Raw genomic sequence first — 22,035 nt, forward strand, 5'->3', positions numbered from 1 at the left:
GACCCGCGCGGGGGGCCCGTGGGACACTGGAGACCCCGCCACACCACCTCCCCCCCCCCCGCCATAAATGGTCGCGCCCGGGCTGTGGCTCTGCAGTGGGGGGGATGCCGGGCGCGCCCACTCCGCATCCCCGGGGTACCCGGCTGTCGCCACGGCAACCGCATCCCGCATCCGCTTCCAAATGGGGAGGGGGAGACAGGCTGGCAGACCCCCCCCCAAAATATATGGGGGTGTGATGAGCTGGGGGGTGCGTGATGAGCTGGGGGGTCTGTGATGAGCTATGGGGTGTGTGATGAGCTGGGGGGTGCGTGATGATCTGTGGGTCCATGATGAGCTGTGGGTCCGTGATGAGCTGTGGGGTCCATGATGAGCTGTGGGGTGTGTGATGAGCTGTGGGTCCATGATGATCTGTGGGTCCATGATGAGCTGTGGGTCCGTGATGAGCTGTGGGTCCATGATGATCTGTGGGTCCATGATGAGCTGTGGGTCCGTGATGAGCTGTGGGGTCCATGATGAGCTGTGGGGTCTGTGATGAGCTATGGGGTGTGTGATGAGCTGTGGGTCCATGATGAGCTGTGGGTCTGTGATGAGCTGTGGGTCCATGATGATCTGTGGGTCCGTGATGAGCTGTGGGTCCGTGATGAGCTGTGGGGTCCATGATGAGCTGTGGGGTCTGTGATGAGCTATGGGGTGTGTGATGAGCTGTGGGTCCGTGATGAGCTGGGGGTCTGACCCACACCTTGGAGCAGGGGGTTGGACCATAGACTTGCAAGGTCTCTCCAGTCCAGGCCAGCCCCCAATTCTCAGGCCCCACACGCTCCTTTCTGTGCCCATGGGGAAACACTTGGGGGGCTCCAGCACCCCCAACCCCTGTTCATGTAAGGGGGGACGTGGCAGGGCTCCCCAGCTCAGGAACGATATTGAAGTGCTGGAGCGGGTCCAGAGAAGAGCAACGAGACTGGGGAAGGGACTTGAGCACAAGCCCTATGGGGAGAGGCTGAGGGAGCTGGGCTTGTTCAGTCTGGAGCAGAGGAGGCTTAGAGGTGAGCTCAGCACTCTCTAGAACGACCTGAAGGGCAGTTCTAGCCAGGGGGGATTGGGCTCTTCTCCCAGGCAGTCAGCAATAGGACAAGGGGGCAGGGGCTTCAACTCTGCCAGGGGAAATTGAGGCTGGAGATGAGAAAGCAATTCTGTGCAGAGAGAGTGGTCAGCATTGGAATGGCTGCCCAGGGAGGTGCTGGACTCACCGGCCATGGAGGTTTGTAAACTGAGATTGGCCATGGCACTGAGTGCCGTGATCTGGTCAATGGGCTGGAGCTGGACCAAGGGTTGGACTGGGTGATCTCTGAGGGCTTTTCCAACCCAGTCCATGCTGTGATTGATCTGTGATTGATCCGTGATTGATCCGTGATTGATCCGTGATTGATCTGTGCCCAGCCGGCTGTTCCCCACGGGCTCGCGTCCCCACGAGGAGCAGGAGCCTCACACCGAGCCCAAGCCCACAGCGCCCCAGCACCCCTCCCCATGCACCCAGCACCACACACATCATCCTGCAGTCCCCACTTCTGTGCGCGACCCACGGCAGGGTCACAGCTGCTGATGGCCCGGGAGGACACAGCACCGTGTGGGGACATGGGACATGGGGACATGGGACATGGGGAGCCCACAGAGCAGACAGGTCTGGGGGTGTCTGGGGGTGCCTGAGGTGTCTGGGGTGTTCGGGCTGTCTGGGGGTGTCTGGGGATGTCTGGGGGTTTCCGGGGTGCCTGGGGGTGTCCGTGGTGTCTGGGGGTGTCCGAGGTGCCTGGGGGTGCCTGGGCTGTCTGGGTGTGTCCGGGGTGTCTGGGGTGTCCGAGGTGCCTGGGGGTGCCTGGGGTGTTCGGGTTGTCTGGGTGTGTCCGGGGTGTCCGGGGTGTCTGGGCTGTCTGGGGGTGTCTGGGGGTGCCTGGGGGTGTCCGGGGTGCCTGGGGGTGTCCGGAGTGCTCAGCAGGGCCCAGGTCCCGGGGGCGGGGCAGCCGGGCTCGTGCTGCAGCCGCCCCCTCGCCGCCTGGCACGGGTGGCACGGGTGGCACAAAGGGCGCAGTGGCGGGGGGGAGGGGACACGGGCCGGCCTGGCCAGCGGGGGGGACGCGGTGGCCACGCAGGAGCCACGGGGCCAGCACCGCGCTGCGTGTGCCCGGGGGAGGTGCCCCCACGGCCCTGCGTGACAGCGGCGCGGGGGTGCCCGTGCGGGCGTGGGCCCCCCCGGGGGAACGGAGGCCGTGGGAATTCTCAGCGTTTATTGTCACAACGAAGCAGAGGGGATGGGGACAGGGGGTAAAAAGGGGCCCGCGCCCCTCAGCTGGGGGGGGCCCCGCTCCCCCTGCCGCCCGCCAGGCGCCGGAGGAAGCCGAGCAGGGCCGAGCCGCCGGGGGGGGCGGCCGGGGGCGGCCGGGGGGGCTGCGGGTCCCCGCGGGCCCCTCTGCCCTGGAACAGCGCGGCCAGGCTGAAGGGCGGCGCGGGGCCGCCCGCGGGGGGCGGCTCGGGGGGGCCGGGGTCGCTGGGCGCCCCCTGCGCGCAGCCCCGCGCCTCGGGCAGCTCCGGGGCCGTGTGGCGCCGCTGCAGCGCCGGGGGCGCGCCGGGCGGGCGGGGGGGGCCCTGCGGGGCGGGGGGCGGGCGGGGGCTGCCGGGGGGCGCGGGGTCGCGCCGGGGGGCGCGGAGCCCGTGCCGGCCGGGCTGGGGGGTGAGCGGGAAGGGGCCGCGGGGCCGCGGGGGCCCGGGGGACGCGTCCCGCGCCGAGCACGTGGCGATGGAGCGGCGCTTCAGCCGCTCCTGCTCCAGCTGCTGCCGCCGCTGCTGCGCCTGCTCCCGGGCGCGGTTCTCCTGCGGGAGCGGAGCGGAACGGGAACGGGCTGCGGGGCCAAACCGCACGGCCCCACGGGCTGCGGGGCCAAACCGCACCGCCCCACGGGCTGCGGGGCCAAACCGCACCGCCCCACGGGCTGCGGGGCCAAATCGCACCACCCACGGGCTGGGGGGCCAAACCGCACTGCCCACGGGCTGCGGGGCCAAACCGCACTGCCCCACGGGCTGGGGTGCCAAACCCGCATCGGCATCAGGGGCTGGTGGAGCTGGTGCCGATCCCACGGCTGATAGGGTGCAGGGCTGGTGCCTGCGCGGGGCGGTACCCGCGTGGGGTGGTGCCCGTGCGGGTTTCGGTATCCACACGGGTCGGTACCCACGCGTGGCGGTGCCCACACGGGTTTCGGTACCCACGTGGAGTCGGTACCCGCACGGGGCGGTACCCACGCGGGGCGGTGCCTGCGCAGCGTCGGTACCCACGCGGGTTTCGGTACCCACATGGGGCGATACACACGCGGGGTTCATACCCGCACGGGGCGGTACCAACGCGGGTTTTGGTACCCACATCGGGCTGTACCCACCCGGGGTGGTGCCCACACGGGTCGGTATCCGCACGGGTCGATACCCACGCGGGGCGGTACCCGCACGGGGCGGTACCCACGGGGGGCGGTACGCGCGTGTTTCGGTACCCACACGGGGCGGTGCCCACGCGGGGCGGTGCCTGCGCATGTTTCGGTGCCCGCGCGTGTTTCGGTGCCCACGCGGGGCAGTGCCCGCACGGGGCGGTGCCCGCGCGTGTTTCCGCGCCCACGCGGGGCGGTACCTGCGCGGCCGCCCGCAGCCGTCCCGCGAAGGCGTGCAGCACGGCGCAGAGCTCCCGCAGCCCGCCGGGCGCCGCCTCCTCGCAGAAGAACTCGAGCGCGGCCGCCGCCGCCCGGTGCATCCGCTGCAGCGCGTCCCGCGCCCCGCGCAGCTGCTCCTCGGCCGCGCTCAGGAACGGCGGCAGCTGCGGGTCCTCCGCGCCCCGCGCCCCCTGCAGCCGCCCCGCCAGCCGCTGCAGCTCCGCCTCCAGCTCCGACACCTCGATGCTGCGGGGACGCGCGGTCACCGCCCGCTCCGCCCCGCGCCCGCAGCCGGGACCCCGCGCCCGCCCCCGGGGCCGTGGGGACCCCTCACCACGCAGCCGGGCCCACGTGCGGCAGCTTGGCCGGGAACTCCAGCAGGTTCTTGTCCGCCCTGGCCGCCTCCTGCGGGACAGACGGACAGCGAGTGGGGGGGGGCAGCCCCGGCGCCAGAGCCACCTGCGTGAGCTGGGGACAGCAGAGGGGACGGGGACAGCAGAGGGGATGGGGAGAGCAGAGGGGATGGGGACAGCAGAGGGGACGGGGACAGCAGAGGGACAGGGACAGCAGAGGGAACGGGGACAGCAGAGGGGATGGGGAGAGCAGAGGGGATGGGGAGAGCAGAGGGACAGGGACAGCAGAGGGGACGGGGACAGCAGAGGGGATGGGGACAGCAGAGGGGACGGGGAGAGCAGAGGGACAGGGACAGCAGAGGGAACGGGGACAGCAGAGGGGATGGGGACAGCAGAGGGAACGGGGACAGCAGAGGGGATGGGGAGAGCAGAGGGACAGGGACAGCAGAGGGGATGGGGACAGCAGAGGGGACAGGGACAGCAGAGGGACAGGGACAGCAGCGGGGACAGGGACAGCAGAGGGGATGGGGAGAACAGAGGGGCTGGGGACAGCAGAGGGGCTGAGGACAGCAGAGGAACAGGGACAGCAGTGGGACGGGGAGAGCAGAGGGACAGGGACAGCAGAGGGAACGGGGACAGCAGAGGGGATGGGGACAGCAGAGGGAACGGGGACAGCAGAGGGGATGGGGAGAGCAGAGGGACAGGGACAGCAGAGGGGACGGGGACAGCAGAGGGGATGGGGACAGCAGAGGGGACAGGGACAGCAGAGGGACAGGGACAGCAGCGGGGACAGGGACAGCAGAGAGGATGGGGAGAACAGAGGGGCTGGGGACAGCAGAGGGGACGGGGACAGCAGAGGGGATGGGGACAGCAGAGGGACAGGGACAGCAGAGGGACAGGGACAGCAGAGGGGACAGGGACAGCAGAGAGGATGGGGAGAACAGAGGGGCTGGGGACAGCAGAGGGGCTGAGGACAGCAGAGGGCACAGGGACAGCAGAGGGGACAGGGACAGCAGAGGGGACAGGGACAGCAGAGGGGCGGGGGACAGCCCGGGGGGCCTGTCCCCGTGTCCCTGGCCAGACGTGCTGCGGGGACACTGCCGGGTGACCTGAAACAACGGCCGCGCTGAGCAGGGGGCACAGAGCTGTCCCCGAAGGGACACGGGGCTTTGGGAGGGGCTGTGGCGGCGGGGGCAGGAGGGAGCAGGCCCAGCCAGGGAGGGACGAGCCAGTGCCGAGGACAGGACAGAGGGAACAGGAGGGACAGGGGGACAGGAGGGACAGGAGGACTGGAGGGACAGGGGGACAGGAGGGACAGGGGGACAGGAGGGACAGGAGGACTGGAGGGACAGGGGGACAGGAGGGACAGGGGGACAGGAGGGACAGGAGGACTGGAGGGACAGGGGGACAGGAGGGACAGGGGGACAGGAGGGACAGGAGGACTGGAGGGACAGGGGGACAGGAGGGACAGGGGTGGCAGCCCCGGCTCCCGCCCAGCGTGGGAACCGCGCTCTGGATCCCGCGTGCCGGGAACACAGCCCCCGGGCGCGGGGGCGGGCGCGGCCCCCCCGGGGAGCGGCCTTGAGCGGGACGGGGGGAGCGGTGTCCCCAAGGACGCGCTGGGAGCCCCGCGCTGCCTGCACCGCCGGGGACAGAGCCCGGAGCGGGGGCAGCGGCTGCTGCCGCGGGGGTGGCGAACGGCCCCGCTGGGACCGGGACAGAGCTCCCCCAGAGCCAGGGAGAGCAGCGGGCGTGCGCAGGGAGGAGCAGCGGGCGTGCGCAGGGAGCCCTTGCATTCGGGACCCCCCGGCAGGGAGACGCCGCTCGGGCAGAGCCCCAGCAGTGCCGGGACCGGACCCCGCAGTAACCGCCCCCCCGCAGTAACCGGGGGCACAGCCCGGCTCACCATGGCCACGAAGTGCAGCAGGTCCACGCCCGGCTCGTTGGCCTTGGTGTCCGGCAGCTTCAGCAGCGAGGACACGCGGAACCCGGCGGCGCTGCCGGCGTAGCCGCCCTGGGGGCGAGCGGGGTCACCGGGGGGGCCACCAGGGGGTCACCGCGGGAGCCCTTTCCGCGGGCTCACCGAGTTGAGGTGGTTGCCGGTGCTCAGGATCAGGTGCAGGATGGTGTGCAGCTCCTCGCACTCCAGCAGCTCTGCGGAGCGAGGGGTGAGCGGGCCCGTCCCCCGCCCCGCCGCCCCCGCAGCCCCGGCGCCGCTCACCGCCGGCGGCGTCCGTCAGGGTCTGGATGGAGCCGCGCAGGGCGCTGAGCCGGGGGGAGAACTCCTCCTTCAGCACCAGCAGCTCCAGGCGCCGCGCATAGCTGGGGGGGCGAGGGGTGAGCGGGGGTCCGGGACCCGGCACACGGGACCCCCCCGGCACACGGGACCCCAGCACACAGGACGCCCCGGCACATGGGACCCCCGGCTCACAGGACCCCCGGGACCCCCGGCCCCCACCTGGGCACGTCCGTCAGCAGCAGCATGAAGAGCTCGGGCTCGGGGAGCTGCTGGGGGCTGCCGGGGAAGGAGCGCAGCCGGGCCACCTGCGGGCAGAGCGGGGGTCAGGGGGGGCCGCCGGGGGTGCCCCCCCCCCAGCCCTCACCTCTGCGGCGCCGGGCAGCAGCCGGGAGAGCTCCCGCAGCTTCTCGGCCCCGTAGGGAGCCCCGACGCCGTCCTGGATGTCCTGCACGATCTGGCGGACGGGCCTGGGGACGCGCCACGCACGGGTGACCCCGGCCCGCCCCGCGGGCTCTGCCCCCCGCAGACCCCACATTCCGGGGGGCGGACCCCGACCTGGCCCCCTGCGGCGGGCAGGGACCCCCCCGTCACGCCCGGGTGCACGGGGCGGCAGGACCCCCTGTTCCCCACCCGTGGGACCCGTGTCCCTGCGATGTCCCCCACGCCGGGACCCCTGGGGACAGGCCTCGTTCTGCCCCGCCACGGGCGGGACATGGACATGGGCATCTCCCCCACCCCTTGTGTGCAGCACCGGGGCTGCAGATTGTTGGGAGGGGGATGTGTCTCCCGGGGGGGTGTCCCGGGGGGGTGACCCTGGGGGGGTGTCCCGGGGGAGGTGTCCCGGGGGGGTGTCCCGGGGGGGTGTCCCGGGGGTCAGCTCCGCTCACCGCTTGACTTGCTTGAGGAAGACGCCGAGGGCGAGGCTCCGTTTGGGCTCCAGCAGCGCGGTCTGGGGGGGTCGGGGGGGTCAGTGCGGCCGCGGACCGCGCGAGGACACCGGGGGGACACCGGGGGTTCGGGGGGGGCCTCACCGCGGGCGCCGGGCGCTGCCCCGGGGCGGCCCCGCGGGGCTCTCGGAAGAGCAGCCGGAGCCGCGGCAGGTCCAGCGGCGGCGGGGGCCGCGGAGCCCACACCGAGCGGCGGCCGCGCACCCGCGCCGGGGACACCGGCTCCCAGTGCAGCGCCCGCAGCCGCTCGCCCGGCGCGGGGGGCGGCCCGGGGGGGAGCGGCGCCGGGGGGGGCGGCCCGGGGGGGGGCGGCGCCGGGGGGGGCGGCCCGGGGGGGGACGGCGGCGCCGGGCGGCGAGGGGAGCCCATGGCCGGGACCGGACGGGCCGGGGGACAACGGCCGCCCCGCGGCTGCTGCGGCTCCGCCCGCCCCGGCCCCGCCCCGGTGCCCCGGTCGCTCCGCGCTGGCGGCGGAGGGAGCGCCGGGGCCGCGGTGCAGCGCTGGGAGCCCGGTCCGGCTCGGTGTCCCCTGCCCGGCTCGGTGCCCCCTGTCCCGCTCGGTGCCCCCTGCCCCGCTCGGTGCCCCCTGTCCCGCTCGGTGCCTCCTGCCCCGCTCGGTGTCCCCTGCCCCGCTCGGTGTCCCCTGCCCGGCTCGGTACCCCCTTTCCCGCTCGGTGCCCCCTGTCCCGCTCGGTGCCCCCTGCCCCACTCGGTGCCCCCTGCCCCGCTCGGTGTCCCCTGCCCGGCTCGGTACCCCCTTTCCCGCTCGGTGTCCCCTGTCCCGCTCGGTGTCCCCTGCCCGGCTCGGTGTCCCCTGTCCCGCTCGGTGTCCCCTGCCCCGCTCGGTGTCCCCTGCCCGGCTCGGTGTCCCCTGTCCCGCTCGGTGTCCCCTGTCCCGCTCGGTGCCCCCTGCCCCGCTCGGTGCCCCCTTTCCCGCTCGGTGCCCCCTTTCCCGCTCGGTGCCCCCTTTCCCGCTCGGTGCCGCCTGTCCCGCTCGGTGTCCCCTGTCCCGCTCGGTGCCCCCTTTCCCGCTCGGTGCCCCCTGTCCCGCTCGGTGCCCCCTTTCCCGCTCGGTGCCGCCTGTCCCGCTCGGTGTCCCCTGTCCCGCTCGGTGTCCCCTGCCCCGCTCGGTGCCCCCTGCCCCGCTCGGTGCCCCCTTTCCCGCTCGGTGCCCCCTGCCCCGCTCGGTGCCCCCTGCCCCGCTCGGTGCCCCCTGCCCCGCTCGGTGTCCCCTGTCCCGCTCGGTGTCCCCTGCCCCGCTCGGTGCCCCCTGCCCCGCTCGGTGCCCCCTGTCCCGCTCGGTGCCCCCTGCCCGGCTCGGTGCCCCCTGTCCCGCTCGGTGCCCCCTGTCCCGCTCGGTGCCCCCTGCCCGGCTCGGTGCCCCCTGTCCCGCTCGGTGCCCCCTTTCCCGCTCGGTGTCCCCTGCCCGGCTCGGTGCCCCCTGCCCGGCTCGGTGTCCCCTGCCCCGCTCGGTGCCCCCTTTCCCGCTCGGTGCCCCCTGTCCCGCTCGGTGCCCCCTTTCCCGCTCGGTGTCCCCTGCCCCGCTCGGTGCCCCCTTTCCCGCTCGGTGCCCCCTGTCCCGCTCGGTGTCCCCTGCCCCGCTCGGTGTCCCCTGCCCCGCTCGGTGTCCCCTTTCCCGCTCGGTGCCCCCTGTCCCGCTCGGTGCCCCCTTTCCCGCTCGCTGCCCCCTGCCCCGCTCGGTGCCCCCTGTCCCGCTCGGTGTCCCCTGCCCCGCTCGGTGCCCCCTTTCCCGCTCGGTGTCCCCTGCCCCGCTCGGTGCCCCCTGCCCCGCTCGGTGCCCCCTTTCCCGCTCGGTGCCCCCTGCCCCGCTCGGTGTCCCCTGTCCCGCTCGGTGCCCCCTTTCCCGCTCGGTGTCCCCTGCCCCGCTCGGTGCCCCCTTTCCCGCTCGGTGTCCCCTGTCCCGCTCGGTGTCCGCTGCCCGGCTCGGTGTCCCCTGCCCGGCTCGGTACCCCCTTTCCCGCTCGGTGTCCCCTGTCCCGCTCGGTGCCCCCTGTCCCGCTCGGTGTCCCCTGCCCGGCTCGGTGCCCCCTGTCCCGCTCGGTGTCCCCTGTCCCGCTCGGTGCCCCCTGTCCCGCTCGGTGCCCCCTGCCCGGCTCGCTGCCCCCTGCCCCGCTCGGTACCCCCTTTCCCGCTCGGTGCCCACTGCCCCGCTCAGTGCCCCCTGCCCCGCTCGGTGCCCCCTTTCCCGCTCGGTGCCCCCTTTCCCGCTCGGTGCCCCCTGCCCCGCTCGGTGCCTCCTGCCCCGCTCGGTGCCCCCTTTCCCGCTCGGTGCCCCCTTTCCCGCTCGGTGCCCCCTGTCCCGCTCGGTGTCCCCTGCCCCGCTCGGTGTCCCCTGCCCGGCTCGGTACCCCCTTTCCCGCTCGGTGTCCCCTGTCCCGCTCGGTGCCCCCTGTCCCGCTCGGTGCCCCCTGCCCCGCTCGGTGCCACCCCGGGGCTGCGGTGCCCGGTTGGAGCCGCGCACGGGGAAGGGAACCGGCCCGGGGAACGGAAGCGGCCCGGCCGCGGAGCCCGACTCTCAGCCGGCCACTGCCCCTGGGACCTTCCGACCCCCGGTGCTGCCAGCGGGACGGCGGTGACCGCAGTGCCGAGACCCCCGGGAGCGGCCGGTGTCCCGCCTGCCCCGAGGAACGAGCCCCCGAGCCCCCTCCCCTGGGGTCGCTCCCGTGTCTCCTGTTCCCTCCCCGGGCCGCCGGAACCGCCCCGCAGCCGGTACCGGTTCGCGCTGGAGCTCCGGGGAGGTCGGAACGGCTGCGGGGGTGGATCAGAGGACCCCGCCCCAGGACAGACGGCAGCGGGTGCCCAGGGGAGTGTTTGGGGTGCGCAGGGGTCCCCAGCGCCCCGTCCCCCCCGAGCCGGGGCCGGCACCGGCAGCAGCTCCGGGCGCGTCTCCTCCCGCGCCGAGCCCGGGCACCCGGCGGCCGCTGCGACAGAGCCCGAGCGCCCGCTGGTGTGCGAACCCCGTCACGGGTGTCCCCGCGGCTGGGGGGACGGGTGGGCGCTCGTCGCCTCCGCTGTCCCCGGGCAGCCCCGTCCGCCCCGCGGGGCAGGAGCCCGAGCTCCGGGACACGTCCCCGCGCCCCCGACCGCCTGAGGCTGCGCCCCATGGGCAGCGACGGGCACCCCGCGGTCCCACGGCTCCGCGTGTGCAGCGGACACGAGGGGACAGAGCGAATAGAACGGGCAGGGGATGAGGGGACAGAATGGGCAGGGGACGAGGGGACACAGCGAGCAGGGGAGGAGGGGACAGAGGATGAGGGGACAGAGCGGGTAGGGGACGCAGGGACAGAGGGGACAGGGGATGAGGGGACAGAGCAGGCAGAGGATGAAGAGACAAAGGGTACAGGGGATGAGGGGCAGGGACAAGGGGACAGAGGGCACAGGGGATGAGGGGACAGAGGGCACAGGGGATGAGAGGACGGAGCGCGCAGAGCCCAGGACCCCCAGGCCGTGGTCCAGCACCAGCAGCCCCCAGCGGCGCTGGGGAACACGGGGCAGTGGGGGCTCCTGGTGCCCCCAGGCTCTCGGGGGGAGCCCCGGGCTGCGGTGGGACGGCCCACAGCCCCGCCCCCGGCTGTCCCCGTCACCCCCGTGTCCCTGTCACCCGAGGCTGTCCCCGTCACCCCCAGCCGTCCCCACGTCCCCGTCACCCCGAGCGCGGGGCCATGATCGTACCGTTTATTCTGGAGTCGTACAGAGGGGGGGGGGGTCAGACCTTCACCGGGACGGGGGTGTCAGATCCAGACGTTAAATTACCCAGGATTAAATTAGCAACGGAAACCACTGTCTTGTCTCAGGAGAAAGTGCCCAGTGCTGCGGGTGGGGGGCTGGAGGCGACGCTGGGGGGCGCGGGACCCCGGCCGTGCCCCCCCCAGCCCCACACAGCCACGTGCACCCGCCGGGACGGGCACGTTTGGTCCTTGGGGGGGTCCCGGGGTCCAACCCACCCCCCTCCACCAGCAGCAGCGCACAGAGACCCCCCAGATCCGCAGGGACACGCGCAGCCCCGGGGACAGGGTACGCGGGCCCCCAGACCCCAGGGACACGCGCAGCCCCAGAGACAGGGCACAGGGCCCCCCCAAGCCAGCGATCCATGGGGCACACGTGCAGCCCTGGGGACAGGTGGGACAGCCCGTCCTGGGGGGAGTGTAGTGTGAGCGGGGGGCCTGGGCCGACTTGGGGGGGGGAGTGTGAGAGCAGCTGCCCGGGAACCCCAGCATCAACTGGGAGCACCGGGGATCAGCTGGGAACCCCAGGAATCAGCTGTGAACATGGGGGATCAGCTGGGAGCACCTGGGACCAGCTGGGAACATGGGGGATCAGCTGGGAACCCCAGGGATCAACCGGGAGCACCGGTGATCAGCTGGGAGCACTGGAGGGGCTGCGGGGAGGGAGCCGGAGCAGCCCCAGCGCCAGGGAGATGGCAGGACCATGGATGCCAGTGCACGGGGGGCACCCACAGCCCCCAGGGTGCAGAGGGGCATCTGCAGCCCCCAGGGTGGGGAGGGGGCACCCACAGCCCCCAGGGCAGGGAGGGGGCACCCATGGCCCCCAGGGTGGGGAGGGGGCACCCGCGGCCCCAGTGCTGCTCCTGTGCAGCTCCATCTTCATTTGGGGACGAGCGCCCTGCCCAGGGCTGGGGGGCGCAGGGAGACCCGGAGCGTCCCCCCAGCCCAAGGTGCGGGTGGGGGCCGGGGGGCGCGGTGCAGCCGGGCAGGGGTCGCTGTTCCGGGGGTGCCGGCCGCGGTGCCGGGGTCTGCGCCAGGCGGGGAGGCCCCCGCAGGACCAGCGCCGCTCCCCCAGGCAGAGTTGAGGTCCGTGGCCCCCCCGGGTGGCCGCTCACTGCTCCTCCAGCCAGGACGGCTTCTCCGCGCCCGGGGGCTTGAGCTTGATGTTGAACTGCTTGAGCGTCTGCTCCAGCTGCTGCTGGTTCCCCGCGAAGTAGGCGGAGATGGCGTTGTGGAACAGCAGCAGCTGCTTGTGCATCACCTTGATCTGCAGAGCCACAGGGACGGGTCAGGGACAGCGCACGGGGACGGGGACACCGCACAGGGACTGGGGTGAGAGACGGGTCAGGACCGCAGCACCGCACCGGGACGGGGGTCAGAGCCGCAGCAGGGACAGGAGACAGGACCCCCACCCAGTGCAGGACACGGGTCAGAGCCGCAGCACCACAGAGGGACAGGGGGGTCAGGGCCACAGCACCAAAGAGGCACAGGGGCAGGGACGGGGTCAGAGCTGCAGCACCGCAGAGGGACAGGGATGGGGGTTAGAGACACCGCACAGGGACAGGGACAGGGTCAGAGACACCGCACGGGGACAGGGACAGGGTCAGAGACACCGCACGGGGACAGGGACACCGCACGGGGACAGGGACAGGGTCAGAGACACCGCACAGGGACAGAGACACCGCACGGGGACAGGGACAGGGTCAGAGATCCTGCACAGGGATGGGGACGGGGTCTCAGAGCTGCAGCACCGCAGAGGGACAGGAATGGGGTCTCAGAGCTGCAGCAGGGGCAGGGACAGGGACAGGGTCTCAGAGCTGCAGCAGGGACAGGGATGGGGGTCTCAGAGCTGCAGCAGGGGCAGGGCCAGGACCCCCACTCCGCACAGGACAGGGGGTCAGCTCCAGAGCCATGACAGCACAAGGGGGACAGAGCCCAGCACTGCCCTGCCCGTCCCCGCGGTCCCCCGGCTGCTGCCCCTGAGGACACCGCAGCCCTCAGCCCTCCCACCTTGTTCTCCTCCAGGAACTTGAGCTTGATGGCCACGTCCGCGCGCAGCTTCTCGTACTTGTCCTTGTGGCTCTGGAACTGGCTCTGCGCGGCGTCCAGGCGGCACAGCGTGCCCGCGTCGCGCGGGCCCATGCTCAGCTCCTCCAGGTCCGTGCGGTACGCGTCGTACTCCAGCCTGCGCGGGGACGGCGTCACAGCCCCGCGGCACGGGGACACGCGCCGGGACACACCGGGACACGCGCCGAACCCGCCCAGAGCTCTACCTGGCCGTCTCGTACTGCTTGACCGTCATGAGCGTGTCCTCCATGGTCTTGTTCACCAGTGTGTTGATGCTGGAGACGAAGAAGTTGACGGCGCCCAGCAGCGTCTCCCCGTTCTTGCACAGCAGCTTCTGCGTCTCCGCGTTGTACCCGAACTCCTCCTGGGAGGGGAGGACGGGTCGGGGTCTGTGCCGGCCCCTGGGGTCAGCGAGGTGGGGGGACACGGCCCCCACGTCCCCATGGCCGCTGCTGAGCATGGCTGTCCCTGAGCTCCTCCTGCTCCTCCCTGGGTGTCCCCAACCTCCGAGTTCCCCCTGAGGTGTCCCTGAGCTCCTCCCCAGGTGTCCCCAACCTCCTCACTCCTCCCCAGATGTCCACGAGCTCCTCACTCCTCCCTAGGTGTCCCCAAGCTCCTCACTCATCCCCAAGTGTCCCTGAGCTCCTCCCTAGGTGCCCCCAAGCTCCTCCTGCTCCTCCCCAAGTGTCCCCAACCTCCTCACTCATCCCCAGGTGTCCCCAAGCTCCTCACTCCTCCCCAGAAGTCCCTGAGCTCCTCCCCAGGTGTCCCCAACCTCCTTGCTCCTCCCCAGGTGTCCCCAAGCTCCTCTCCAGGTGTCCCCGAGCTCCTCACTCATCCCCAGATGTCCCCGAGCTCCTCCCCAGGTGTCCCCAACCTCCTCGCTCCTCCCCAGGTGTCCCCAAGCTCCTCTCCGGATGTCCCCGAGCTCCTCCTGCTGTCCCAGCCAGGCGGGTGCCGCAGGACCAGGCTGGGTCCCCGGGTCCCCTTCCCGGCGTGAGGGGCTGCGGACACCCCCCCGGTCAAACCTGCAGCTCCGGGGACTTCTGGCTGAGGTCGGCGAAGGCGTCGCCCAGCGCGTGCTGCGTCTGCACCAGGCTGTAGAAGTGGTTGGTGAGCGCCCGCGCCAGCTGCAGCACGCACTCGTACTTGCGCTTGGTCTCGCGCAGCAGCTCGATCTGCGTCTCCAGCTCCAGGTCCACGGTGCGGGAGCCGCGGCCGAACCGCTCCGAGATGAGCTGCTTGGTGCACTGCGGGCGGGGTGCGTCAGGAGGGCTGCGCACCCCCCGCGCCCGCGGCTCCCCTGGCACCGCTCACCTTGTACGTGTTGATCCCCCACTTCTTGACGATGTCAAACTTCTCCACGGCGATGCCGCGGACGATCTCCTCTCCCCCGGCGGCGGGGCCGGCGTGGGGCTGGTGCAGCGTGGAGCCTGGGGCAGACACAGCGCCTGGCACCGGAGCCAAACCCCCCACGCGCGTGGGGCGGGGGCGGCCGTGGGGCGCCGCGCGGGGACTGCCGGGAGCACCAACACCCGGCACAGCAGAGCGGGGTCCGGCAGCACCGGTGCTGTGGGAGCTGCCCCGCGCCGGCTCCCGGCCAAGCGGTGGCACCGCAGAAGGTGCCGGCCCCGCGTGCCGCAGGGCCAGGGCCGCCCCTCGCCAGGTGACCCCGGCACCTCCCACATTGCACCGTGATCCCCGCAGCCCCGAGCCACATCCTGGGCAGCACATGGGTGGGCTCCGCGCCGCAGGAACCGGCACACGGGTGGGCTCAGCACCACAGAACCATCTCCTGCAGCCGGCACCACCAGGTCCCAGCTCTGAGCTGCCGGTGGCTCCGGCAGCGCCGTCCCTGCCCCGGTACCAGGTCTCTGCCATAGCCACAAGGCCGGTGGGTGCTGGGAAGCTCTTCCCCGCGGCCTCGCTGCTGGCACCGCGGTGCCACCATGGCTGCAGCCCCGTCACTGCGAGGGGCTCGAGGGACCCCCCGCTCCCGTCCCCAGCCCCACGGCCGCGGTACCTGAGGCCCCGGCCGGGTCGGCCATCCTGCTGGCGGCAGCCGCGCTGGGGGACACGGGCGCTCCTCGGGGTGGGTGAGGTTGGACAAGACACCCTGGAAACGGGGGGGCGCGGGCGGGGAGCGAGGGACACGGGGACGGGCACGGGACGGCCGGGACAGGGGACGAGTGCGCGGGTGGGACGGCAGCGGGACAGCAGCGGGTGAGACGAGCGTGAGGGGACAGCCGGGGACACGGCGGCTGCCAGGCGGACACCGCGCCCTTCGTCCCCTTGGCCGCGGTCACCGTGCCGCGGAGTGGGACAGACGGACACAGGACAGCAGCCGCGGCACGTGGCTCCTCCTCAGCATGGAAATGGGAGGGAACGCAGCGTCCCCATGCACCCACGGGAGGGACAGCGGGGGACAGAAACGAACATGTGACAGGATCCCGAGGGGCACAGGGTGACACAGCTGGGACAGACCTGCCCTGGCACTGCTGGCGGGGTCCAGCCCAGCACCACCAGCACGCACCGCAGAGCCACGGCTGCCCCCGCATCCTGGCACAGCTCCCAGGGACACTGGGACCGGCACAGCTCCCGGTGGGGGACACCGGGACCGGCACAGCTCCTGGTGGGGGACACCGGGACCGGCACAGCTCCCGGGGGGCTCAGAGCCACCTGCCCTGTCCCCTGCACAGCCCAGCCCCCTCCTCTCGGCACAGCCGTGGGACCAGTGCCTCTCAGAGCATTGGCACCAGCGTCTCTCCGGCCACCCCTCTGCACAGCACGGAGCCGGCGGCACAACCGCAACCGGGCCCTGGGGTGCCCCACACCCACAGCGGGGCCCACGGCTGCGAGAGGGGGAGTCCCCGGCCCAGCCCCCGGGGTCACCGCCCGCGGGGAGCGCAGGGGAGGGGGCGGCCCCCCAGCGCCCAAGCCCGGCGCAGCCCGTCCCACCTTTGATGGCGCCGGTGGGGATGATGCCCTCGGCCGTGCCCCCGTAGCCGCCGGACACGATGCTGGTCTCGTTGAGGTTGGGCCCCGACACCATCACCTGCTGCAGGTCCTGGGTGCAGGGGACACGGGCAGCTGAGGCGCAGAGGGCACCGGGGACAGCCCGGCCCGCAGAGGGGCACGGTGACACCGTGGTGTGACGCGGCACAAACCTGCTCCAGGCTGTCGTCCTCGGGCAGGCTGCCCGTGTCCCCGTTGCTGCTGATGGGGATCTCCATGGTGGCCGCCTTGCTCATCATCCCGTCCGACATGGCAGCGCCTGCAGGGACACGGAGCTGCCACTGCAGCCGGGGACAGGACTGACCCCAGCGCTGGGGAACCCAGGGGCCAAGGCCTGGGCTGGGACCTGATGGTGCAGGAAGGGGACAGGGGACAGGGGACAGCAGGGGTGGACAGGGGACAGCGGGGAGTGGGGGGACAGGGGACAGCAAGGGGGGGACAACGGGGGGGACAGGGGACAGTGGGGGGAGACAGGGGACAGTGGGGGGGGGACAGCGGGGAGGGGACAGCGGGGAGGGTCCCGGGGGACCCCCGGCGCTGCCTGCAGCTCCAGAGGTCGCCGGAGCCGCTGCGGCCCCGCTCCGTCACTCCGTGGCGTGGCCGTCCCCAGCCGCCCCGCACCGGCCCTGGTGCGTCCCCTCGCCCCTCGCCCCGCACGTTTGGGCACGGGGCCGCGCTCCCCCCGTCCCTCGCGACCCCGGGGCCCGGCAGCGTCCGTCTGTCCGTCCGGCGGGACCTGGCGCGGCGCCGGCACCCAGCGCCACGTAGCAGCGGCCCCGCAGCGCCCAGACCGGTCCGGGCGCATTCCAGAGCAGGTGGCACCAGCGGCTCCTCCCGCTCCGTTACTGCCCGCGGGGACACGGCCGGGGAGCGGGCCCGGACACGGCCCGGTGCGGGGGACGCCACCCCCGCAGCCCCTGCCCCGCCAGCCCGCGCCCACAGCGCCCACAGCGCCCGCTGACCCCGCGGCCCGGGACATGCGGAGCCGGGCGGCGGCACCGGCCCTGGGGACACGGGACAGCACCGGGGTGGGGGGACACACACGGGACAGCCGGGGACACACGGGGCAGCACCGGGGTTGGGGGGACACACACGGGACAGCCGGGGACACACGGGGCAGCACCGCGGTGGGGGGACACACACGGGACAGCCGGGGACACACACGGGACAGCCGGGGACACACACGGGACAGCACCGGGGTGGGGGGGACACACACGGGACAGCCGGGGACACACACGGGACAGCCGGGGACACACGGGACAGCACCGGGATGGGGGGGACACACAATGGACAGCCGGGGACACACACGGGACAGCCGGGGACACACGGGACAGCACCGGGGTGGGGGGACACACACGGGACAGCCAGGGACACACCGGGCGGCCCGGGGGGACACACCGGACAGCCCCTGGGGGGTGAGGCGGACGCTGCGCCCCGGCCCCGCTCCCTGGTCGCTCCCGTTCCCGGGAAAGCCCCTCGAGTGGGTCCCGGCACCGCGGGCTCCCCGACCCCCGTCCCGCCCGCCGCCCCGCACGGGGACCCGGGGACCGGCCGTGCCGGCAGCGCCGCCGCGGACTCACCCGCCGGGCACCCGCTCCCCCGGCAGCCCCGGTTCCCCGCCGCTCCCGGTCCCCCCGGTTCCCGTTCCCCGGTTCCCCGTTCCACGTTCCCCGCCCCCCCGGTTCCCCGTTCCGGTTCCGGTCCCGGTCCCGTTCCGGTCCCGCCCACCTGCGCCGCGCGGCCCGGCCGGGCCCCCCCGCTCCGCTCCGCTCGGCCCGGGACGCGCCGGAAGTGGCGTCGCGCCGCGAGCGAGGGCCGCCGGGATCCCGGACGTGACGTCACCAGCGGGGCCGGGCGGAAGCGGCCTCTTGCCCTCCCGGAAGCGCCGTCGCGGGCGGAAGCGGCGCCGCGGACCGGGCCCGATGGACCCGGGGAGCGAGCACCGGCAGCAGCTGCGCAGCGTGAGCGGGGCGGGCGGGGGCGGGGGCGGCCGCGGGGGGCCCGGTGGCGCGGGCTGAGCGTCCGGTGCCGCCCCCGCAGCTGCGGGACTTCCTGCTGGTGTACAACCGCATGACCGAGCTCTGCTTCCGCCACTGCGTCTGCAACCTCAGCTACCGGCTGCTCACCGGCCGCGAGGTCGGGCGGAAGGGGAACGGAGGACGGGGGAACCGGGGGATGAGGGGAACCGGGGGATGAGGGGAACGGAGGACGGGGGAACCGGGGAATGAGGGGAACGGAGGACGGGGGGAGCGGGGATGGGAGAGCTGGGGATGGGGGAACCGGGAATGGCGAAACCGGGGATGGCGAACAGAGGATGGGGAACAGGGATGGGGAAACCGGGAACGGGAACCGGGGATGGGGGGAACGGGGACAAGGGGAACCAGGGCTGGGGGAGCGGGCGACAGGGGGAACGGGGGTGGGGGAACTGGGAACGGGGGGTGGGAACCGGGGATGGGGAACCCATACCGGCTGCAGGGCCCCCGTTCCGTTCCCGCCGTCCCCTTCACCCCCCACGTCTCTCGCTCGTCGTTCCCCTCCCTCACCCCCGTGTCTCTCACCCCCGTGTCTCTCACCCCCGCACCCCCGTCCCGCCCCGCCGGGCCTGCAGGAGTCATGCCTGGACCGCTGTGCGGGGAAGCTGGTTCACTCCAACCACCGCCTGATGGGCGCCTACGTGGCGCTGATCCCCGCCGTGCTGCAGCGCCGCGCCGCGGACTACGAGGCCAGCGTGGCCGCGGCGGCGCCAGCGGACCCCTCCGGCAGCCCCCCCGCCCCGCCGGCGGCTCCGGGACCGCAGCGGGAGGCTCCGGGCACCGACACGTAGTGCGGCGGCCGCCCGGGTGGCGGCTTTGACAGTGGCGCGGGCAGGGGCCGCGGGACGGGCCCTGTGTCCCCGTGCGGGGGTGACGTCCGGTGCGGTCTGGGCTCTGCGTGCCCTGCGGATCCGCGTCCTCCCACAGCACCGGGAGCCCCATGGTGGTTCCGTGCTGTGGTGCTGGGGCCGGGGGCACCGGAGGGCACCGACCGCACCAGCCCCCTGTCCGGGGCGTTTCCTGTGCTGGCAGCTCCAGCGCTGGGCGCTCCCGCTCCGTGCCAGGGCTGCTCCTGTTTGTGACAGACGGTGTCGCAGTGCCAATAAAGATCTTTGTTAACGTTTCACGCGCCGTGCGGAGCGCACGTCCCACCGGGCAGGGGCTGCTGCTCCTGCTGGGAGCGTTTGTCCTGCTGTGGCTGTTGGCGTCAGCACGGACTGCGGGTCCCACTCTGGGGGTCCCGGTTCTGCAGATCCTGGCTCTGGGGGTCCCGGTTCCGCAGGTCCCGGCTCTGCGGGTCCAGGCTCTGCAGTTCCTGGCTCTGGGGGTCCCGGTTCTGCGGGTCTCACTCTGGGGGCCCCGGCTCTGGGGTCCCAGTTCTGCAGATCCTGGCTCTGGGGGTCCTGGTTCCGGGGGTCCCGGTTTCGCAGAACCCGGCTCTGGGGTCCTGGTTCTGTGGGTCCCGGGTCCGTGGGTCCCGGTTCCGCTCTGTGGATCCGAGCCCTCCCCCAGGCAGCAGGTCCATCCTGGGGCAGCGCAGCTGGGGCTGCCCGGGCACAGGGCGGTCCAGGGGCTCTGGAGAGGGGCCGGTTCCTCATGGCTGCATGACGCACCAGCTCACAGCACTTGGGACTCGCCAGGTCCGGACACTGAGGCCGAGCGTGTTCCTGGGCGGCGCACGGTGCATGGGCAATGCTGGGCATGGTCACCTCTGCCAGGGACAGTCACCGCTGCTGGGGACGGTCACCTCTGCTGGGGACGGTGTGACCGCCTGGCATGGCTGCCGCTCTTTCTTGCTGTCGGTGCTGCTGGGGCCGGTGCTGGTGCCTGTGTCTGTGCCGGTGTCAGTACCTGTGCCGGTGCCTGCGTTGCTCTCGGTGCCGGTGCCTGTGCTCCTCCTTGTGCTGGTGCCTGTGCCTGTGCCTGTGTCTGTGTTGCTCTCAGTGCCGGTGCCTGTGTCAATGCCTGTGCTGGTGTTGGTGCTGGTGCCTGTTTTGCCCTCAGTGCCTGTGCCGGTGCCTGTGTTGCCCCCGGTGCCGGTGCTGTGCCGGGAGCTGCCCCAGTTTGGTGACAGCTCGTTTTCACGACACTCGCACTTGGAGCGCAGCGTCGCACTGAACGCGCATCGGGGTGAACCGGCAGGAAGGCGCTTTGCTGGGTGGGGTGAGCGGCGTGGCGCTGCGGCGGCTCAGAGCCCGCACAAGGCGTGCGTGCGTGTGCGTGTGTGTGTGCGCTGCAAACACCGGAGTTAATGGAACACATCCACTGCAAACACGGCAGTTTAATCCTCGCGGCTCCAGCTCCAGGTCCTGCACAGTTCGGGGCTCTCCTGCAGCTCCGGCTCCAGGTCCCGCACAGCTCGGGGCTCTCCTGCGGCTGCGGCTCCAGGTCCCATGCAGCTTGGGGCTCTCCTGCGGCTCCAGCAGCTCCGGGGCAGCCGCGCAGGCAAGGCTGCGGTTCTGCGGCACAGGAAGGGTCCCTGGGCCCTGGGAAGGGGGTTTGTCCCCCCAGCCCCTCCCGCAGTGGCCGTGTCCCAGGAGCGGTGCCCCCGCGGGCCCAGCCCGGCCGGCCCGGGTGCAGAGTCCCGGGGTCGGGTTCGTCCCGGCCGAGGCCCCTGGGGCCGTGCAGGGCGGGTGAGCAGAGCCCCGGCCCCACCGGCTCCGCATGGGGAGCGGCCCCATCCTGCTCCGCTGGGGCTGTGCAGGCTCATTGGGGCTCAGTCCTGCTCCGCTGGGGCTGTGCAGACCATTGGGGCTCAGTCCTGCTCCGCTGGACCTGTGCAGGCTCATTGGGGCTCAGTCCTGCTCCACTGGGGCTGTGCAGGCTCATTGGGGCTCAGTCCTGCTCCGCTGGGGCTGTGCAGGCTCATTGGGGCTCAGTCCTGCTCCGCTGGGGCTGTGCAGACTCATTGGGGCTCAGTCCTGCTCCGCTGGGGCTGTGCAGACCATTGGGGCTCAGTCCTGCTCCGCTGGGGCTGTGCAGGCCATTGGGGCTCAGTCCTGCTCCGCTGGGGCTGTGCAGGCTCATTGGGGCTCAGTCCTGCTCCGCTGGGGCTGTGCAGACCATTGGGGCTCAGTCCTGCTCCGCTGGGGCTGTGCAGACTCATTGGGGCTCAGTCCTGCTCCGCTGGGGCTGTGCAGACCATTGGGGCTCAGTCCTGCTCCGCTGGGGCTGTGCAGGCTCATTGGGGCTCAGTCCTGCTCCGCTGGGGCTGTGCAGGCTCATTGGGGCTCAGTCCTGCTCGGCTGGGGCTGTGCAGACTCATTGGGGCTCAGTCCTGCTCCGCTGGGGCTGTGCAGGCCATTGGGGCTCAGTCCTGCTCCGCTGGGGCTGTGCAGACTCATTGGGGCTCAGTCCTGCTCTGCTGGGGCTGTGCAGGCTCATTGGGGCTCAGTCCTGCTCCGCTGGGGCTGTGCAGGCTCATTGGGGCTCAGTCCTGCTCCGCTGGGGCTGTGCAGGCTCATTGGGGCTCAGTCCTGCTCCGCTGGGGCTGTGCAGGCTCATTGGGGCTCAGTCCTGCTCCGCTGGGGCTGTGCAGACCATTGGGGCTCAGTCCTGCTCCGCTGGGGCTGTGCAGACCATTGGGGCTCAGTCCTGCTCCGCTGGGGCTGTGCAGACCATTTGGGCTCAGTCCTGCTCCGCTGGGGCTGTGCAGGCTCATTGGGGCTCAGTCCTGCTCCGCTGGGGCTGTGCAGACCATTGGGGCTCAGTCCTGCTCCGCTGGGGCTGTGCAGGCTCATTGGGGCTCAGTCCTGCTCCGCTGGGGCTGTGCAGGCTCATTGGGGCTCAGTCCTGCTCCGCTGGGGCTGTGCAGGCTCATTGGGGCTCAGTCCTGCTCCGCTGGGGCTGTGCAGGCTCATTGGGGCTCAGTCCTGCTCCGCTGGGGCTGTGCAGGCTCATTGGGGCTCAGTCCTGCTCCGCTGGGGCTGTGCAGACCATTGGGGCTCAGTCC

At 72.8% G+C, this 22,035-nt stretch overlaps 3 protein-coding genes across 4 annotated transcripts; 1 reads left to right on the plus strand and 2 right to left on the minus strand.

The window, feature by feature from the left end:
* Positions 1-2,271: 2,271 nt before the first annotated feature.
* On the minus strand, positions 2,272-7,591 carry LOC136099822 (FH2 domain-containing protein 1-like). Its single transcript, XM_065834416.1, is given in 13 exon segments — positions 2,272-2,312; positions 2,315-2,431; positions 2,434-2,532; positions 2,535-2,862; positions 3,665-3,929; positions 4,018-4,088; positions 5,943-6,050; positions 6,120-6,190; positions 6,258-6,358; positions 6,495-6,580; positions 6,640-6,742; positions 7,163-7,239; positions 7,241-7,591. Coding segments are annotated over 13 exon segments (1,818 nt in total).
* A 3,313-nt stretch (positions 7,592-10,904) lies between these two features.
* On the minus strand, positions 10,905-17,883 carry ARFIP2 (ARF interacting protein 2). Of its 2 annotated transcripts, XM_071806831.1 has the most exons (9): positions 17,779-17,883; positions 16,203-16,309; positions 15,994-16,102; positions 15,059-15,151; positions 14,353-14,468; positions 14,064-14,285; positions 13,242-13,399; positions 12,979-13,153; positions 10,905-12,235 (listed from the first exon to the last, which is right to left on the minus strand). In XM_071806831.1, the coding sequence occupies exons 2-9, from the start codon at positions 16,299-16,301 to the stop codon at positions 12,080-12,082; spliced, it is 1,128 nt and encodes a 375-aa protein (XP_071662932.1). In that variant the 5' UTR covers positions 16,302-16,309; positions 17,779-17,883; the 3' UTR covers positions 10,905-12,079. The 2 variants fall into 2 exon arrangements, with proteins under 2 accessions (XP_071662932.1, XP_065690602.1); XM_065834530.2 differs by lacking the exon at positions 15,059-15,151.
* On the plus strand, positions 17,868-19,209 carry TIMM10B (translocase of inner mitochondrial membrane 10B). The gene is made up of 3 exons (XM_065835051.2): positions 17,868-18,011; positions 18,091-18,186; positions 18,659-19,209. The coding sequence occupies exons 1-3, from the start codon at positions 17,973-17,975 to the stop codon at positions 18,872-18,874; spliced, it is 351 nt and encodes a 116-aa protein (XP_065691123.1). The 5' UTR covers positions 17,868-17,972; the 3' UTR covers positions 18,875-19,209.
* Positions 19,210-22,035: the final 2,826 nt, after the last annotated feature.

This window comes from Patagioenas fasciata, chromosome 1 (assembly GCF_037038585.1).
Source record: "Patagioenas fasciata isolate bPatFas1 chromosome 1, bPatFas1.hap1, whole genome shotgun sequence".
Lineage (NCBI taxonomy): Eukaryota > Metazoa > Chordata > Aves > Columbiformes > Columbidae > Patagioenas > Patagioenas fasciata.

What these genes read in the sequence shown, in the direction of transcription:
- TIMM10B (XM_065835051.2), top strand. Translation starts at nt 17,973, where the DNA reads ATGGACCCGGGGAGCGAGCACCGGCAGCAGCTGCGCAGC. An exon ending in ACCGGCAGCAGCTGCGCAGC is followed by an intron (nt 18,012 to 18,090) that starts GTGAGCGGGGCG and finishes CCGCCCCCGCAG; the next exon opens with CTGCGGGACTTCCTGCTGGT. An exon ending in GGCTGCTCACCGGCCGCGAG is followed by an intron (nt 18,187 to 18,658) that starts GTCGGGCGGAAG and finishes CCGGGCCTGCAG; the next exon opens with GAGTCATGCCTGGACCGCTG.
- ARFIP2 (XM_071806831.1), bottom strand. Translation starts at nt 16,301, where the DNA reads ATGTCGGACGGGATGATGAGCAAGGCGGCCACCATGGAGATCCCCATC. An exon ending in AAGCAGTACGAGACGGCCAG is followed by an intron (nt 13,154 to 13,241) that starts GTAGAGCTCTGG and finishes GTCCCCGCGCAG; the next exon opens with GCTGGAGTACGACGCGTACC. An exon ending in AGTTCCTGGAGGAGAACAAG is followed by an intron (nt 12,236 to 12,978) that starts GTGGGAGGGCTG and finishes GTGGCTCTGCAG; the next exon opens with ATCAAGGTGATGCACAAGCA.